Source organism: Ambystoma mexicanum, chromosome 6p (genome assembly GCF_040938575.1).
Source record: "Ambystoma mexicanum isolate Mex_15411 chromosome 6p, UKY_AmexF1_1, whole genome shotgun sequence".
Taxonomy (NCBI): domain Eukaryota; kingdom Metazoa; phylum Chordata; class Amphibia; order Caudata; family Ambystomatidae; genus Ambystoma; species Ambystoma mexicanum.
Window position 1 is genome coordinate 1,128,716,852 of NC_090935.1, and position 18,747 is coordinate 1,128,735,598.

Sequence of the window (18,747 nt, forward strand, 5' to 3'; positions counted from 1 at the left end):
ATAGGAGGTCCGGGGCCACGAAACACCCTTTTTCATAGGGCAGGGTCATCTGTTGACACTTCTTGCAGACCGCCCCAGAGTGCCTAAGGAATTGGCCACACCCTGAGTGGAGCCGCCTGAATAATTGCTTCCCAGGCCAAACAGGTACGTTCACAAAGACGTATAGGAGCTTGGGGACCAGCACCATTTTTATTAAGGAGAGCCTACCCGCAAGAGATAATGGGAGAGTACGCCATTTATGCATGTTAGATTCCATAAATTGTGCCCCCAATTCATAGTTGTCTGCCAGTAAGGAAGCCCTGGACAGTGACACCTGCATCCCCGAGGTACCTTATGCCACCCGGGGGACCAACGTAGGGGGTACTCGCATGTCGGCTGACAAGTAGTGAGGGAAAATTTCTGATTTAGAATAGTTGATGGAGAAACCGGAGTATGTGCCAATTTTAGTTATATCACGGATAATAGGGTCTAGAAATGTAGAGGGGTTTCTGACGTACAAAAGCATGTCATCTGCGTATAGTGAAATAATTTCAAGTGCATCCTGTAACCGAATACCGTGAGTGTCGTTGCCTTATATGATCCACCATAGGTTCAATGGCAAGCGCAAAAAGGATAGGTGAGAATGGGCATCCCTGACGGGTACCCCTATGTAGCGCGAACGGAGAGGAGGGAATCAAGTTGAGCAACACCCTAGCCAAAGGTCCCGTGTATAATAGTTTTATATAGGAAATCACATTTGGTCCCACTCCCATTTTCCCCAGTACCGCCCACAAGTACTGCCAAGATACCATAGCAAATGCTTTTTGGGCATCCAGAGTCACTGCCAGCGTGTCTGTGCTCGGGTCTATCCTGGACAGCACATTAGATAATCTATGCATATTCAGAGCCGTTGATTGCCCGGGGACGAATCCGCTCTGATCAGCATGGACCATATGGGGCATAAATGGGAGAAACCTGTTGGCGATTACCTTGGCGAAAATGTTCGTGTACGGTGATAAGTGACAGGGGCCTGTAGGACCTGCATTCGTCCGGGGGTTTCCCTGGTTTGGGGAGAACCATTATGACTGCCTCCCTCAAGGAGGGGTGGGGAGAGTGCAGGTGGAGAGACTGTCCACACCCCGTGCAGTACAGGTGCTAATATCGCGACGTGTTCTTGGTAGAACTCTTATGTGAGCCCATCGGGGCCCAGAGCTTTGTTTTTAGGGAGGTCGGAAAGGACTTGAACTATCTCGTCCAAGGTGAATGGGGCTTCAAGGCAATCCCTGGTGTTGGGGAGATAAGGGTCATAGGAATATTCTCCAGCAAGTCATCCAGGTCTTGGGCAGTGTGTTCGGGCTGGGGACCATACAGCGCGGCGTTGAAACTTGTGAATGTGTCAAGAATGGCCTGATCTTCCCAATGTCTTACACCCCGTTCATCGATTATGCTGTCAATTCTGGTCCTGCCTCCCTCTATCCGCACCAACCTGGCCAGGGTTCTGCCCAGCCTGTCGCCTTCTCCATATCTACGGGCCGCTATAGGACGAGCAAGATATCGCACCACGTTCAGAGCGAGCGACTCAGTGTTCAAGTTCTGTTCTGATCTTAGCTAGGACCGCGAGTGGAGACTTATTCCTGTTCTAGGGTTTTAAGGGTGGTTTGAGACATTTAGGGCCTGTCTTTTGGCCCCTGGACCCCTACTTCCCTGGAGATACACATGCCCCTGATATATACTTTAAACGCCTCCCATCAAACCCCTTCAGGTGTATCAGCCATGCTGTTAGTGTCAGAAAATGCATTGATATCAGCCAGGATCTCAGCCTTGAAGACTATGTCAGACAGGGCTTCCGCCTTGAAGCGCCGGGGGGGGGGGGGGGGGGGGTTGGGTCGACAGTGTGCTACCCAGTCGGATCTGCAGCAGTACTGGGGAGTGATCAGAGCGTGCGTGGAAGGATCTTGACTATCGAGAATCTGTATGCCTCTGTGCGTACGCCGTGATCTTGTGAAGTTAGTCAGCCCCCGTATGTTCCATGTCATTATTTTAATCGACATGTAGTACCTTATGGAACATCCCTGGAGTAGAGACCGTCTCCCATTGCCCAAATATGCACTGAAGCGGCGTCAGAGTGCCCATCTGTAAAGCCGGTGACAACCAGCCTGCCATTTGCGTATAACAACCCACAACTCCCCCCCCCACACACTCACCGCAAAGCAGAACCTAGCAGTGTAAAGGTACCCTCCCCGAAAACCCCCAGCTGCTTGCCAACCCCAACCTGGCAACACCCGAGATACAGCCCAACAGAGGCTCAAACACAAACACCTCGCCAGGGGGCCATTGCAGTCACAACGGGGGCTGCCGCTGCCATCTGGCCCACATATATGAATGCAGTATACAAATGATACCTCATTAGATGTGTGGATCGGCTGAGAACATTGGAACAGATGTATCCTTACTTTGTAACCTGAGTAGCAAAATCATGACTTGAACTACCTTAGCTGAAAAACAATAGTGACACTCATTCTGCGTAGTAAGGGCCCAGTGCATGGTGTTATAGCCAAGTGATCTCAGGTTACTTCCCCTTAGAGGAGTTGCGTGCTTACTACAATGACTGGGCAAAACTAGGCCTCTGTGGGTCCACAAGGGGAAGGTCTGAGCTCAAAGGGAAGGTCAAAGAGAAACCACCATGACTTCTGGGCTCTCTCTGGGAGCACCAGAGATCTGAGATCAGTCATCCATTCGCTCCTCCGGGGGAGCTGCCAGAGGTATCTGTGCTTCAATGAGTTTGTTGCGATAAGTGAATTTCAGGCGAGCAGGATATAGCATCGCATACTCAATATTCCGCCCTCAACATTTTCTTCACCCCACCAAATTGTCTCCTCTCAGCCTGAACGCCCACCGAGAAATCCGGGAATATCCTGATCTGAGAATCTAGTCTCAATTCTCCCTTCTCCCTGGCCAACAGAAAATATGGTCTGTCTTTGTAGCTTAGTAGTTTTGAATTATTGGCCTAGGAAAGTCTCCCGGTTTGGGCCGAGGCGCCAGGGAGCGGTGTGCCCTTTCCACTGTAAAGAAAGGGGAGAACTCTGGGTTCCCAAGGAGGTCTTGGAGTTGTCCCTTGAGCGCAGATTCGGGTACCCCAATTATACAAAGTTTCTTCGGGACATTGATTTGAGGTCATCGCACTTAGTTTTGACCTGCTTCATGTCACAGACAAGATCCGCAACTGTGCTTTGTAGTGCATGTACGTGGTCCTCATTAGTGCCTATTCTTTGCTCTGCCTCGGTAATCCTGGTCCCATGCTGGTCGATTTTGGCCTTTAGCGAGGCAACATTTGCGTTGATGTCGTCCACCTTTGTGAAATACAGCGAAGTTCTTGGCCATAGATTCCATCATCGCGGATAGGTCTGAGTGTAGAGGGGGGTGTGGGGGGCAGGTCCTCATCTCCCTCTTGTGCTTCCGTGGAGGATGCCCGATCCGCTCTGGGCACCATCTTGGTGAACTTGTCCATGGTGCCTATTTTACCGCTACCTCCACCCTTGCCAGTCATCTCAGCCGTAACAGATAGTGCCTGTTCGGTTAAGGTCAATAGTGGCCCCAAGATGTCCCCAGAAAAGAGGGTGGTCGCAGTATGTCAAAAGGGCCGAAGGCGGTAGTTTGTAGCAAGGCAGCGAGAGAGAGTCCGTCGCAGCCCGGGGGAACAGAGGGGAAACCAGACAAGAGGGGCCGACAACAGAGTATGAAGAGGGTTGCCTTGGATGTTGTCCGGGTACACAGGGCTGTGAGCCGTTGGCGAGATGGGCGGGTTCTTCACAAGCCAGGGAAATGCCACCACATGTCGCTAAGAACCTTGTTGGGCAGGGGGCTCAGCTTCCAGTTAATCCTTGCAGGAGTAGCGATGGCGCCGTATCTAGGCTTCAGCTCAAGATCCTGCGGAGCCTCATGCATGACATCTGCCCGTACCCCTGCCGCCCCAAGGGGCTACGGGACCCCCCCGTTCCATGGTAGGTGCACTGTGGGAAGTGAGCTGGGAGGGGTCTGGGTAAGTCCACCCAGAAGCTCTGTGCCTAGAGTGGATACAGATGGGCAAGCGCAGGCCTGAGGGGTCTGGAGGAGAGATTAGCAGTCGGTATGGAGCACCCACCTCACGATATCCTGAGCAGCCGGATCAGTGTGCCGCAGCGATAATTTCTTCCCCAGAGGGCCACACCACGCTCCTGGACCAGCGCTGCAATGGGGATAAGGCGGTATGTAGACTGCACTGCGCTCAGTGGTTTAGTGTCAGATGTGTCCACAGGGCAGCACAAGCAGGCCCCCGATGGGGGCCTGCAAGGTCGCTGCTGCCAATGGGGCGATGACAGCAGCCGCCCACACGCCGGATTCGTAGGCTCTGCTCAGGCAGCCTCCTCTCCGCAAGCCGGGATGTCCGCAGCTGTGTGTAGGTGCAGGGGGGCTCCGGGCCAGCAGCCGAACGGCTGTCACCTGCCACCATCCCTCAGGAAAACAATGTCTGGAGCCACGCCGCATCCCGGGGGACAGCGCAGAGTAGTGCAGGCGGCCCCCGCTCCCCAGTGCAGGGGGCCGCGGTCAAGCAATGACGCGGCTGGGCTCCAGCCTGGCCCGCCGGAGCATCAATCAGATGGTCCCTGCGTGTTCAAGACAGTCACTAGCCCAGCCAGCCAGGTCCAGGGCCCGTCGCAGGCGAGCAGCGCCGGCTTCCGAGCCCCCCACCTCAGGGTGTCTGCAGCGGATCGGGAAGACCTCTCTGGGAATGGAGTAGCATTGGGGGGCCGCAGGTGGCGCCCCAAGATCAGGCCGAGGGGCTCCCTGGGAGCCGGGTGCCACGGGGGACTGTGGGGGGCCGCACTCCAGGTCCGCAAGGAGACCGTACCGTGCCACAGTTCTCGGGCGTTCGTTGTTCCAGACAACGAATTGTTCCCAAATTTCGGCCACTTGCGTCGGGGGATGCAGGAGGTGGGAACGTAGCAGTTTCTTCCGACCAAAGCACGGATTGACGCCGGTATCCAACGGATTCAAGTGGGCCAGGACGGAGCTCACCAGCTAGGCAGCCATTTTCCTCGGCTGCTAAACAGCGCCCCCAAATTTAGTTTATTTTTCTAACTGTATTTCTTTACCTAACAATTTGTATGTTTTCCCCATCAGCTCCAGACAATTTTCTGTTTTGAATATTCGTCATTTCTTTGAAATATAATTTTGTGATGCAATGTTTCCCTTTTGATTTCAAACCATTGGAATAATAAAACAGTTTTGAAGATCCGTTTTCCTTGTTGCATTCGCACCAATAATTGCATGCTATACTACTACATTATGACAGGTATCATACCTCTATGAAACTACGTAATTCATTCACTGCACCAACCAGTCCAGTAAATGCTGGTTGTCCATGTTAATTTTTTCAACTCAATTTACACGGGAACACCCCTCTGTTTACCTCCTAATTCTTCTACTCCACTTAGTTCCCGGGGTATATGGAGTTCCTCTGTTAATAGTTGGAATTAGCAAGGCATACTCTGCCAGACGTCAAGTCGTGAAGAATAGTGTGGTCTGGGCTATAGCTGGCCTTGGACGACAAGATGTAACGCTCACCTGATTCCCGCAGAGGCGCCGGTCTTGACTGGGTGAATACCGTATCTTCAAAAGTGATGTGTAACACACGGTTGGCTCTTTGGGCTGGACCTCTGTGCACTGTATGTCTGACTCGAAGAGTAAGATGTCTGCAGATAGAAAATATGGGATTAATGAACTGGGGTTATTGGGTGCCTCTTCTTCCCTTTCTCTTCTCCTGTAGAACCCCAAAGGTTAACGCTCTCACCTTAGGTAAGTGAACGCCGAGCTCTCCATCTGCCTCGGGGCAGGGTGCCGTAACCAGTTTCTTCACTGGATAAAGGTGCAGGCCTCTTGACCTCAGAGGACTGCTGTCTGTCGTTTACTGCACGAACGGTAAGTTCTGGGTACTTCAAATGTCTTTAAGTCTTTTGTAATGATATCTCTTGTTTTGCAGGGTTCCGGCGATGGCGGATGGCGGGCTGAAGAGAGTTGAGGATCGAACCCGCGTGAGGAATAGAAGCGCCTGGAAGCACGTAAGTAAGCGCTTGTTGCCTGCTTCACGATGCGCACTAACTGTCCCTTTATCTTGCAGGTACAAGTTCGGAGCTGCTGAAGGGTGCTGGAATACCCACTGGATTCGGCGTGGGAAGGAGTAATGGCACGTGAGTAATAAAGTTGCCCAATGTCTTTAAACGCACCTTCTTTTGTCTTTCAGATGCCGGAATGCAGCGCGAGGCGTTGGTGACAGCCGATGAACCAGGTAAGAGATACGCTGTCACTGAAGACCGTAGTGCTAACCTGTTCTTTCTTGTCTTTATAGGTGTTGCTGAAGACTGGATTCCAGGATGGTAAGCCTTTTTTCCCTTAGGCCCAGGATCAGATGCAGAAGACACGATGAGCGCTCTGCTGCAGAGGATGCAGAATAACGCAAAGCAAGATTCATCCATCGGGTGTGGTTTAAATAGCCTCCTGTAGTGCTTAGATGTCTCCTTCCACAGCCTCGCCTAGGTAAGAAAAGAGTTCCTGCTTTCCAGAAGAGTTCCAGTGTTCTGAACCTAGGGAGTGGCTCCTGCCCCACCCAACAGGAAAAGTAGTCCCAAACAGAAGAGGATCAGGGGCTCAACTGGCAGGTAAGTAAGCAGCATGGTCTGCTGCAGGTAAGTCCACCCAAGCATTATGAGCCCGGCGCTTCCAGCGCTGGGACTGGGCATATTTATGAGCCTGGTGCCAGGACAGGGTCCAAAAGGTCCCAATTGGGACAGGCTGGCATTCGGAACCTGGGTTATGGGTCTGCTTCCAAGGGAGTTGGGTAAGTCCTGACCTTTTGGAACCAGAGATCATGACACAAGATGTCACTAAGGCAAGACAGGACTTACACTGGCTTCAGATTGAGGCCAGGATTGATTTTTCGCTTGTTAGTTATTACGCACAAATGTCGTATTGGTGCGAGTCCAGGCTTCTTAAGTCATCAAGAATAAATAAAACTCCAGGACTCATGGGTCCAATAATACTAACGAGTTAGAGGAGCCCAGATATTCTCACAGCTTAGCAAGAGTGCCTTGTTTGCTGTTACTCCTAAAGCCTGGAACTCCATGCCTCCAGATCAGAGCAAGTGCTCCATAGAATCATTCAAGAAAAAGTGAAGACTGATGTGAAGAGAAGGCTTTAGTTGAAAAATTGGTTCTGGTCAGCCGATTGTATTGCTGCTACTAGTTATTTATGTGGTTTGTCAGGTGCCCATAAGCCTCCAGGTCAATCAGTGTGCGGTGGAAAATAAATTAAATACCCTGTTAAAGGACTCCCAAAAAGGTAAGAGTGGACACCCTTGACACTTCTGCATGCACTCAGACTCTGGAGCGACTTCTTGGTTTAAGGTCAACACCTTTTCACCCCACAGTACCTTCGGTGTGAATAAAGGTTTGTGGCTGGATTCTCCTCTGACACCAGCGAAGGACTGTGTCCGGATTCCTTGGTCTAGTGATTAAAGGCAGGACAATAATCGGGATCTCTCAGCAGCAGTCTCTAGGGAGGACCTCTGCACAGACTTCCTCTGCTTCTCATGGTTTTGGTGACTTTTCTGCAGCACCAATAAAGGACCTGATTTGCCCAATCACTCTGATGCCTGGAGTCTTGCACTCTGGTGAGGGGACTTGGACGAGTCAAATTGTGTCTCTGGCGGTGACATGGAGCTCAGCAAAGACTCGGACGATTTCGGCGTTGGCAAGACAATGCGCTACAAATGGGTCGGAGGTCTCCTAGTATTCATGGTCTACAGCTCTGGAAAATCGCAGCACCTCGGGAGATGGCTCAGATTGTAGTTCGTCTCAGGACTGGTTGGTCACACCAGTCAAAGGGAAGAAGTCTTCTTCGGAGTTATTCCTGTTGCATAGAAATCTGGGTCAGGACAGCAGTGGTTGCTTCAAAGTGTTGCTAAGTGTCAGTTACTTCACCAGTGCTTGACTTTTGCCATACACCTAAGGAATCTCACCTTTTTCCAGTTTCACCACACTCATCTGCAATCTCAGCAGTTTACAGAAAGGGGTGGGCGGCTGTCCAATCAGGACAGCCAGATCCCCAGTGGGCGCTCAAAGAGAATGAAAATCACCTCCACCACTTCCTGCCTGAAGACACTGGAGCCTAGGCAGGGACACCCAAGGGTTCCCACAAAAGGAACCAACAGACCTCCCCTTCCCAGAATGTTAGAAGGGCTAACATAGGACAACCACGCAAAAAATGAAAGGAGCCACCATGTTGGGACACAGGTGACCCTATTGTGCACAACCAGGACTGTAAATTCAGTCTGAGGTAGAAGAAATTGCACAATAGTTGGTAGAATATATCCACTGCCACCAACCATTACTAGAGGGCTGTCCATGCGACTAAAAAGTCACAAGAGGAGCAGAGAGAAGGGGGATACTAAGTATCCCCCTTGGCACTCCACACGAGTTGGTGTGGGCCAATCTCATAATATGTTTTAGGAGGGATACAAAGTATCCCCGTCATTAAGAACTGTAGTTACTAGAGGATAACGAAACTTAAAGGAGAACCGAAAGGGTTCCCAGCAACACTGCCCATACGGAGCAGTGTCGCTGTGCAGATGCCTTAAGCGATAGCGGAATGTAGACTCCATAGTAAAGGTAATACACCGATCAGAGTTCCAAAAGTCACAGCAAATTAAAGAGTGGAAAAAGACCCCTCATTCAGAATGTAAGGAAAAATGTACAGAAGCCCAGCAAAATGTGCTGGGGTCTCACTAAGAGGGGATGAAACACAGATCCATTTCCTTAATAGCACCATAATTGATTCACATACAATACTATTTCTACTAAAGGTGAATGTGTAGGTTTTAAAAGGATTTGTGTAACAAGTACCTGGCCTTTTTTTAATGTCTAGTGTGTAAACTAAGCTTCAATAACTAATTTCATTTTTATATACATGTGGTGTACCTGGAATCTTTGTACCCCTAGACCACTCACCCTTCCGGATACAAAGCCTTGACTGCTCTACCACCTCACCTAGATTGAGTTTTGGCCAACCTGGCAGTGCAATAGGCTGGCTTCCCAAAATCCTTCAGTAGATTTTGGAAATCCATAACTTATCCACTCAAACTGTTTTAGATACACCAGGTATGAAAAATAGGAAGAAAGATTAAGGTCACATTACTTCTAAACTGGTTCAGTTTTCATTTTAAGCCATTGCAGTGAGCATGAACAGTCAGGCAGTGACGTTTCCCTTCGGTTACTATCAATTCAGTAAATTGCTACTTTGGCAGAGAATCTATAGACTAAGCCTGCCATCAACTCTTGTAAATCCCTCTCAGAAGCAGAAAAGGGGTCTGCATCTCACAAATTAAACTGGCTTAAATCCAGTCAGGCTCACAGGCAAGTGCATATGAGCTCTACACGCATCCGCTTTCAGTGAATGAGAAAGGGCAATGGGATACGCAAGTACTTGTGTAAATCTAGGGGACCAATACCTTTAACTTGTGGTGTTTGTGAACTATCTGTGCATATTTAGCCACGTATAAAAAACAAAAGTAGGATTTCATTCCCATCTCTGAACCCATGTCAGATTGGTTTCATAACCAGTCTAAATTTAATGGGTCCTCTAGCACACAATCACTGCAACATACCAAGAAGAGCACCAGAGAAAGGACTCGTGTGAAAAACAAGCCTCCCCTCCCTTTGAAGGAAGTTTGTGTACACAGTAAGAATTCACTAAAACTACTTTGCTAGTCACCATGCAAGAAAGTAATGACTTTTTCACATCACAAGGGACTCGGCAGGGGAGAGCCATTTAAAGTTCAGTGTGAAAATGTTGATACGGGAAGGACCAGAAGCGGCAGAGTTTACACTGGCTTAGGCCGCATGAGCTCCTAGGCAGGCTGTTGCCGTATTAGTGAAAACTAAGACATTTGCTCTGTGTTCTATGCATCAAAATTTACTGGCAAAATCAAAAGAAATAAACCCCAAATAAATTGAATTGGGCTGATAAAATGATAGTTTATTTCAAAACAATTCGATGCTGTACCCTGGTCTTCAGAATGGGGGCAAGGCTACTACATTCTATCTGGAATGGATGGAAGGAATGTAGGCAGGACACCAATGCCAACGTGCTGCAACTTTACACAAACGCCTAAACTTCATTCACAACTTGTGTAAAATACGAAGTTGCCATTTAGTGTAGCTTCAATGAGAATGTAGAACACTGGGGGAATCCATACAGAAGATGGAAAGAACCCCATTTAAGCAACACGAGTTTGGGAAACATATCTCACTAGAACCAATTGCATTTGAAAAATGTGCAAATAAAATTGCTATGGTCATGTGCACACCATTGATACATATGTAATATTCTGGAGATAAAACAAAAAATTATTAGGAAAGACTGAGCAATGAGCTGTGATCAAGCATGTTAAACCCTGTAGTTAATATGGTGCAAGTGGTTTCCTTGTGCAGGGAGGGTGCTTCAGGGTAGTGAATAGACCACCACATGGCTGGTACCAGAAAAGGTCCTACTGAATATTGTGCCCCGTCAGTGCAATTTCACCCTGTTCAGCATAGTTTAAAAGTAATTTTCAGCCGAGTAAATAAAAAACATGCATCACAGTTCCATTTACACCCAGGCCCAGATAATGCTTCCAATGCAGGACAGGCATCTGTGGCTTGCTACTTTTCGCCTCTTGAGGGATTCATTCAGTACTACTTTTACAAAAGGTAAGTCCTAGCAAACCTAAGGAAATTTATATCCTGGTGAGTGGGCAACAGCATTTTCTGTATGAGGTTTAAAGTAGGATGTAGGAACATCAAAAGTCAAATGAAGTATAGAAACCCTCTGGGACTACAGACATATCCGAATGATACTAAAAGTGAAGGCTTCCTCTAATATTACTTCTCCCATCCCCAACACCACATGCAAATTGTAGTTTATTTCCAAGTTGTAGATTGAAAGTTGTTCATTTGAATGCATTAAAAACTAACCACTGTGGGAAAGGTCAGTCACCACAGCCAACAAAAATATAGTATGGGTAACTGGCAATAAGATACTGTTAGTTCAAGAGACTAAACTTCATTTTGCCAGTTTAACCTACAATATCGGCCTCAACACATGAAACAAACTATTAAACTATTTTTGGACTTTGATTCAGGGGGACATCCCAATCCACTAGCAGACCAGCAACTGTGCTGGCTCCTGAGCTGAAATTATGATAGTGCTTCCTGATAAATGTGCTATGGTGATGTGAAAACTGAACTTGACCACCAACACCCTGACGTTACATCTTACGTCTGGGAGGGAGTCGGGGATTTAAAGGGTGGGATACCTAGGATGGGTATGGCCCACAGAAACAAGTTGGCTTCGCATGGACAACTGGTCTCTGCTGATCACGATTCCTTCCAAAATCACCTTCGATATTCCATTTAACTTCAAGAGGCAGACCTTCCCACCAGGCAACTATTTTTAGAAAATGGTCCATACCAAAGGATTTGCAAGATTAAATATTCCATTTTGGATACACTGATAACAGGAATATTTTACTCCAAAACTAATCCCAACATGGTAAATACAATGCAGTGGACCTCCTGGCTACAGGAATGGGTTATTAGAAGGGAAACATGAAAATTAAACCAAGCTGGTTATGGGAGATCCAGGTGGAGGAAAACCAGACTGCAACCTCACTCCACTGGAGTGAGCAGAGGTCTCAAGGCGGCCTGTCTAATGTGGGGTATATGTCCCAGGATTAGTACATCTTCACCATCTAGTTACTCTCGGCAGATATTACTGAAAGGTTTTCCACTTGAAAAAAGCACTGCTGAGGTGAAGGACCAGTGTAATTGCAGTACTAATATTGGCACCACATGCACAACTAAGTTGTGGAAGGTCAACTTGCTGCCCTTTGGTCAAAGCCCAAACGCCCATTGTGTCATGCGTTTGAAAAGCAATCTCTTGACCCTATGAGGTGAAAGCATTGATCAGTGATTTCACAACGATTTCAGGAACTGGAAAATAAAGGAGTCTGTGTCAACTACTCAGTAGATCAAGAGTACAGACAGGCCAGGCAATATCCCAATGGAAATGCATGGGTTATTTTGGACAGGGTGGCTAGACCAGAAGGCAGAGAAACTACATGATAATGTGCTGTTCTCACTCCAGTGCCGAACATGTGTGCCACAGGTATCATTGGGGGGAAAATGGACTTCATATATGCACCCTCAAGGGAAAACAGGCCTTGTGTACCTCTAGCAAGGCAAGAACGAGTAATTTCCGCTAATCGGCGACAGCCTAGGCGACCATCCATCAGTCACAAAAGACACTAAAGCAGCTGCTAGAGATTGTCAGATAATGCACACTTTGAAGTTGCATGTTGTATCCAGGCCAAAATGGTTATGGAAAAACATGTGGCCAACGGCCATGCCAGACATGGAGAAGCCAGCATTAGTTAAACCGAGTTTTGCTTGGTGTAGGCATGGTATAGGAATTTTACAGGCACTACCATAATGGTACTACCAGCACACAAGATGGCAACAGCATGTTTTAATGCCTATATACAAGGCAAACATTACCAAGAACCATTACCCCCACGCAGCCCCAACACATTTGCTTCTAATCACTAAAATTCTAGCTCTAGCTAAAATATCTGGGAAGCACATTGGGCTTTGGAGAGCAGGGTTATATCTACTTGTTAATGAGACCTGTCAAGCCAATATGTTATTTTCTGGACTATTGGGTCCACCACTACTAAGCAATCTACCACTTTACATTTCTAATTGGAAAGTTGATGATTGGGGTGCACATTCAGGCCTGTCACCAAACATTTTGCCATATGGCAGAACTAGTTGTGTATTATTGCTTTGGGATGCGTGCAGGTTGGTGGTTTTAGAGGAACTAGTACCAACGATCAACACACGCATCCCAAAGTAGTCAACAGCTGTGCATACCCCTTTTCACGTCTGTAGACCGTATGGTACCTTTGAGGGACACTAAATCTTACTCATGTACAAGACTGTCAGAAAGGAAGCTAGCCTAAAATCCTGTTGATCAGCCAAGTGTTAGAGGGTTTAGGCAAAACACTTATGCTACACCAGCATTATTTCATGCAGGAAGGAAAGACCACCTTGGGCTATCTGCATTTCTACCAGGAAAAGCATTAAGCAAATAGTTGCATAGCTTTGTGATTTCTACAGGTACTAACAAAACTCAGATTACTGGGATGAATGCAAAGGACGCAGCATTTGCTCGGAATGTGAAAATACAGTTTTAAAAGGGAAAAACATAAGGATTAGAATGCAGGCATGCCCACATTGCAATGCTCCTTTTTTGCATGTTGAAGTATGCTCACACCAACTGAAACAAATGCAGAGCAGGATAGTGAGGCATACAAGGTAAAAAGTTGATACTTTGACAAAATATGATTCGATCGTTTATGTTGAACGATGGTAGTGACCCTTGAATGCTTATAAAGGCAAAGACCACCAGTGATGATGTAGCATTTTTGGTCTTGATCTTGGACGCCCACATCAGGGAATTTGAATGCATTGGGACAACCATTTGTATGTTTATAAATGCTTTCATAGTCCACTTTGTTGCATATGCATTTTTTTAGCTGTAGATAACTTCACTAATGAATGAACCAAACTTTGTAAACCGATGCCAACTTTGCATTTTGTGATTCACAGGGTGGCTTTCACAATTTCTTTTGCCATCTTTAGTAAAATGATGCATCAATATTAGTCCTATGGATATAAGCATCCGCACTCTAGATCTATTGGTTAGTGCATGGATATTTCCAATGATTTTATTTGGACATTGTACCTTCTTGGGAACTAAAAAATGCAAAAGCAGCCTTTCAAGACCAACAAATAAAGAGAGCCCAGGAAAAACGAACAGTTCTGCAGCATGCATACACCACAACCAAATGGAACACAGAAGGCCCAAATAAGGGGAGGTTATCATGGCGTGTCAGAATCAGGCATTCAGGTCATAAACCAACACACTAAGTGCATGATGAAATATGAGACCTCAGTACACAGATTGTGCCATGAGTAATGTGCCTAAGGAAGAAAAAAAGACTAGCAAGTCTATGGAAGCAAGAGTTGACGACAATGTGGTTTAAGCCTGTACCTGGTCAGGTGGTTCAAACACCAATACACACTTGCAGACTGTTGTGGAAGCCAGACAGTGCAACATTTGATTAGGTCTTGTGATTGAGTAAATAACTCTTGAAGGGGGATGCTACTGAGCCTTTAAAACATTCAGTATTTTAAGATCTGTAACGCTACAGTAAATTAGAGCATTGCATTTGTTAAGAGTGCTTTCTTTAACAATCCAGGGTATGACTATACAAAAAACAAAAAGGGAAGTTCCAACATGTTGCACGAGTATCAAATGACTGTGGCGAGTTCTGCGGTAAAAGATTATACATTTTTACAACTTTAGTCACGCTAAATTAGACAGGAACGTGTAGGTAATCACCAAATGCAAAGATGGACATTGGGGCAAGGCATCCCACGCTCCATAATGGGTCAACTAAAAAAAAAAAAGATACACTTGCAGAGGACAAAGTGAATGAAAAATGTTTTTTGTAAATATTCCAGAGCTGAAAGTAAAGGGGGCTGTGGAAGCCAAATCATTGTGGGTCCCTGACATTGCAAGCCAAATGGCTCTGGAACAGATCACTCTGGAGTATTTGAGAAACAATGCCCCAACTCAACCAAGGCAAAAGAACTGAACTTGAAAGGTTTATGTTATTTTCCTTTTTTGATTAGCATCTGTTCCCACTTTCTTGGTAAAATTTGAAAGAATTTGTACCCACTAAATGTACATTAGCCGAAATAGGAATAAATGCTGGTTTTGAAGTGCATAACATAGCCAGAGTTGGGATTTTAGCCCACTCCTAGAACTCAGACTTCAGAGACTTGCATGGTCCATTACATTTTTAATTCCAAATTTCAGGTCTAGTACAGCAGTCTTCGATGTGTGTAGCCGTTATCACAAGTATATCCTACCTTGTTACTACAGTTATTGCCCCGAAGGCATGTACAGAGGACAAGTTACTTTTGAAAGACTTACATAGAATCTCTTAAAACGTGTCAAATTGGAGTTACCTGAAGGCTGGGTAAGTTCATGGTATACAATAATGTCCTGAGCATCGTTTAGGTTGTTAGCTAGAGTTGCTAATTCTAAGCCAGAAAATTTATTGGCACCATAGATTGCTTCATTTTCACCATCAATCCAGTAGACACGATCCTGAAAAGGATAAGACTGCGTTAAACGCTTATACACCAAGAAATGCCAATTGATCATTGCTACGTGTATTGCAACTTGCAAAGGCGTATATTTTATACTCGACTATTCAGGTCTTCACCAATTTAACATTACAGTGTACACTTCATTATATAGTGCATTCATGCAGTCACCAACCCACGTGGCAGAGGACACCCGATTTGAGGCAGGGAAAACACTCCTCTCAAAGGCGGCTTTAGAAATTCTAACAACTGCTGAACCAATTAACTGGGCACCATTAAAAAGTAGTCTGATATCTTTGCGCTCACATTAAACACATTTACAGTAAGTAATAAAAAGGGAAATATTCCATACTTGCCATTTAAACAGCTTTGTAACCTGTGCTCAGATGGTAAACTTTATGCCCAGCTACAGCCTTAAACACTGTTCCTGGGAGTAATACCTTGATTACAGCACTACCAAGTAGTGGCGTTTGCTTCAGATTAGGAAAAAAGTATTAAGTGGACATTCATAGTTATATACAATCAAAAACTGCTCCCAGATGCTAAAGAACATTTTATTTGAACACTGCACAAAAATGGGTGCCCTAGTCCAGCGTTGCAGTTCATTGAGGAATCTCAGGTCAGCAACAATCGGGCATATTTTGACTGCCAAACTAGAGAAAATGTGCAGTGGGATAGGATAATTGCCCATCTGTGTGTAAAGATGTGGAACATGCTTTAGCAAATAAGACCAGAAATTCTTTCACCACTAAGTGCAAGACCTTACTTTTTAAGGAAAGTCTGCAACCACGGGACCTGAAGGCTTTACACCCCAGTGGAGGTGTAATATCCCAGAATTGCAAGAGGTTCTTTTGGTTCAGAGCCTCCAACTCCAAAATAAGTCTGGTATTTTGGCTGCTGGTGGACTGGTTCTGTTGCTCTGGACCCATCTTAGCCATCACTAGGCAGGGGAAGGTCTTGGCTGGGCACATTACCATCAATTATATTCTGATAGAAGCAACGCCCAATTACAACCAAAGAGGTGGTTATGTAAATACATCTAACGATCTGTTACAAATAAATTGAAGAAAACTGGAACATACCTAAACAAATCAACACTATTGATTAGTGAGCCAAGATCGAATGATTAAACTGAACATATCACTTAATCTAATTCTGCCCCAGAGACCAAGGTATATAAAGTAGCTTTTATTGTGGCCAAAACTTAATGTAGCAAGGAATTGACTACATTTACAGAATCAACAATCATGAAGCAGGCAGAATGTGTTTAATGCCATATTTTACAGAACACAAGAAAACACAATTGTCCCACTGGCAATAGTTTAAATTATTTTAGGACTATTATTTATGTATCTGCCGAGTGAGTGGTGGTTTGTTAGTCTTTTCCAATCTTTAAATATTTTTAACTGGATTGTTCCATTGTCTGAGATGTTCTATTAGGTATCCACAGTTGTTTAATATCACACTTTGATGGTTGTATGGTTTCTTCATTATGGATTGTATTTCTATGTGTCAAATTGTATTAACTGGCTAATTTGTAAAACTTAAGTTGCATTGTATTATTGATCATAGTGTTGTGGGATTTTATTTAGTCTCCAAAAACAAAAGTGCACTGCAATCTCAGTTCACACCTATGTGTAAGGTCTCTTGATTCACACTGCCAAGCTGGAAGAAGGTAAGCCAGAGGATACCAAATTATTTAACCCACATTTCTTCTGAGGCAGAGGAGGTGGTGGTTTGGAGAGAGATGCCTAGAGCACCAACCTCCACTCAGCAAGCTTCAGAATAACTAAACTGCAGAAAAGGTAAACTAGTCTCAGTGGATCAGAACATTACTTCACCTTTCTGCGAGACTGAAGGCCAGGACTGGCTGCAATATAGGAAACTACTAGTAACTGCAGGGTACCTCAAACATGTTTTAAGCTAGTCCTTGCAAGCCCAAAATCTCACAAACCTTTCATGTAGTAAAATTAGAAAAACCTTTAAAAAAAATCAAAATTCAAAATGTTGCTCTGTAAGAAGCAAAATGTTCTTGGAAAACTGTCCATAGGTAAGCTGTGTTGGTTGCTCTGTGGGTTAATGCACTCACTGCAGGTATCTGCATTTGCCCTACTGTTTCAAGGTTTGAATCCCCAAAACTAACCCTCATGCTTCAGAGGTCAAACTAGTATAGACTTGGGTAATATCAGTGGTCAACAGCACCAGGATCCCCTCAGATGAATATGCGCTCTGAACGGTTATACAAAAAGGGGACCAGAACTACCAATGGGTGGTGCCATGCCAGCACACAGGCTTGCTTTGCATGAAACATTCTCTTTTCTAGGTAGCAATGATGGGGATATCACAGGAGTGTGGACAGTATGAATGAGGATAGGGCAATCACATGGGTGTTAGAAATCAGGGAAAATACTGACCAAGTCAGTAGCACCATAACTGCTGTACTCTCATCCAGTTCAACACCATGAGCAAGATTACAAAGCATAGTGTAAATACATTGGTTTAGGCTAGGCCTCAAGTGAACTGGTTTATGCAATAAGTTCAGCCACGCAGGCTCTTGCTCCGAAGAGCGGTCCATTGCCATTCCGATGACCAACAAAACCTGCACACCAGACAGTCATAACTACTAAAGAGCTGCACATGCACTAAGGAATTAAGATTGTGACTCATTGCTGACAATGCACCATGCCTTTTGAACAAAGTGTGATTTGAAGCTTGAAACTAGTGTTCATGATTGTATCAGTAGGCATGGATGGCAGGAAGGGGCAAGCAGACTTCTTTGCAACATCTTCAGACTAATTGCTTTTATAGGTAATCATACGTTTATACCAAGAACTACTCATCTTGCAGAACAGTTTCAAGGTAGCAACATTTTAATGCAAGAAGTTGGCCCAAAAGCAATTCAATATGTTTGGCATACCAACAGATCTTAGTTAAATGTAGTCTTTGGTCGAGAGGAGGAATTTCCTGAACATAGATAGCCTTTCCACAGGAAACAGGAAAAGTGGTAGTACTGCCATGTACCAAAGGATTGCTCAGAACACGGTCTTGGAAAGGAGACTAAACTGAGCACCATGGGTCCGCCACCCAGTCCCGTTCCCATGCTTTGAGGCTCCAGTCACGCATGGATGAAATAACCAATTTAATGTGTTTACTGACCTGCATCCTAGGATCACCACGGGCCCTCCAGAACAGTAGTTTACTGTGCATCTTTCATGGGAAGAACTTACTTGGTAGTTTATGCAGAGAATTATCAAACTATATTCATTTAATTGGCTTACTATCCATTCCAGCTTTGGCACAGGGTGACCCCTTGAATGGTTTTACAATGGCCTTTGATGAATTTGAGGCCAGGTTAGGACATAACCATGCCCCTAGAGTGGTCTTGTATGCCATTCAAGATGGACTCCTGCAATAAGGAAGACTGCTAAGGATTCTGTGAAAAATTCTTCTATGGACCATG

At 45.6% G+C, this 18,747-nt stretch overlaps 1 protein-coding gene across 2 annotated transcripts in view; it reads right to left on the reverse strand.

Annotated features, from left to right (window-relative positions):
• The window catches only part of VLDLR (very low density lipoprotein receptor), a 546,560-nt gene that overhangs the window by 87,788 nt on the left and 440,025 nt on the right, over positions 1–18,747 (reverse strand). For both annotated transcript variants that reach the window (XM_069625743.1, XM_069625744.1), the window contains one exon: positions 15,147–15,288. In XM_069625743.1, the coding sequence (XP_069481844.1) occupies positions 15,147–15,288 (142 nt within the window). The remainder of the gene's footprint in view (positions 1–15,146; positions 15,289–18,747) is intronic.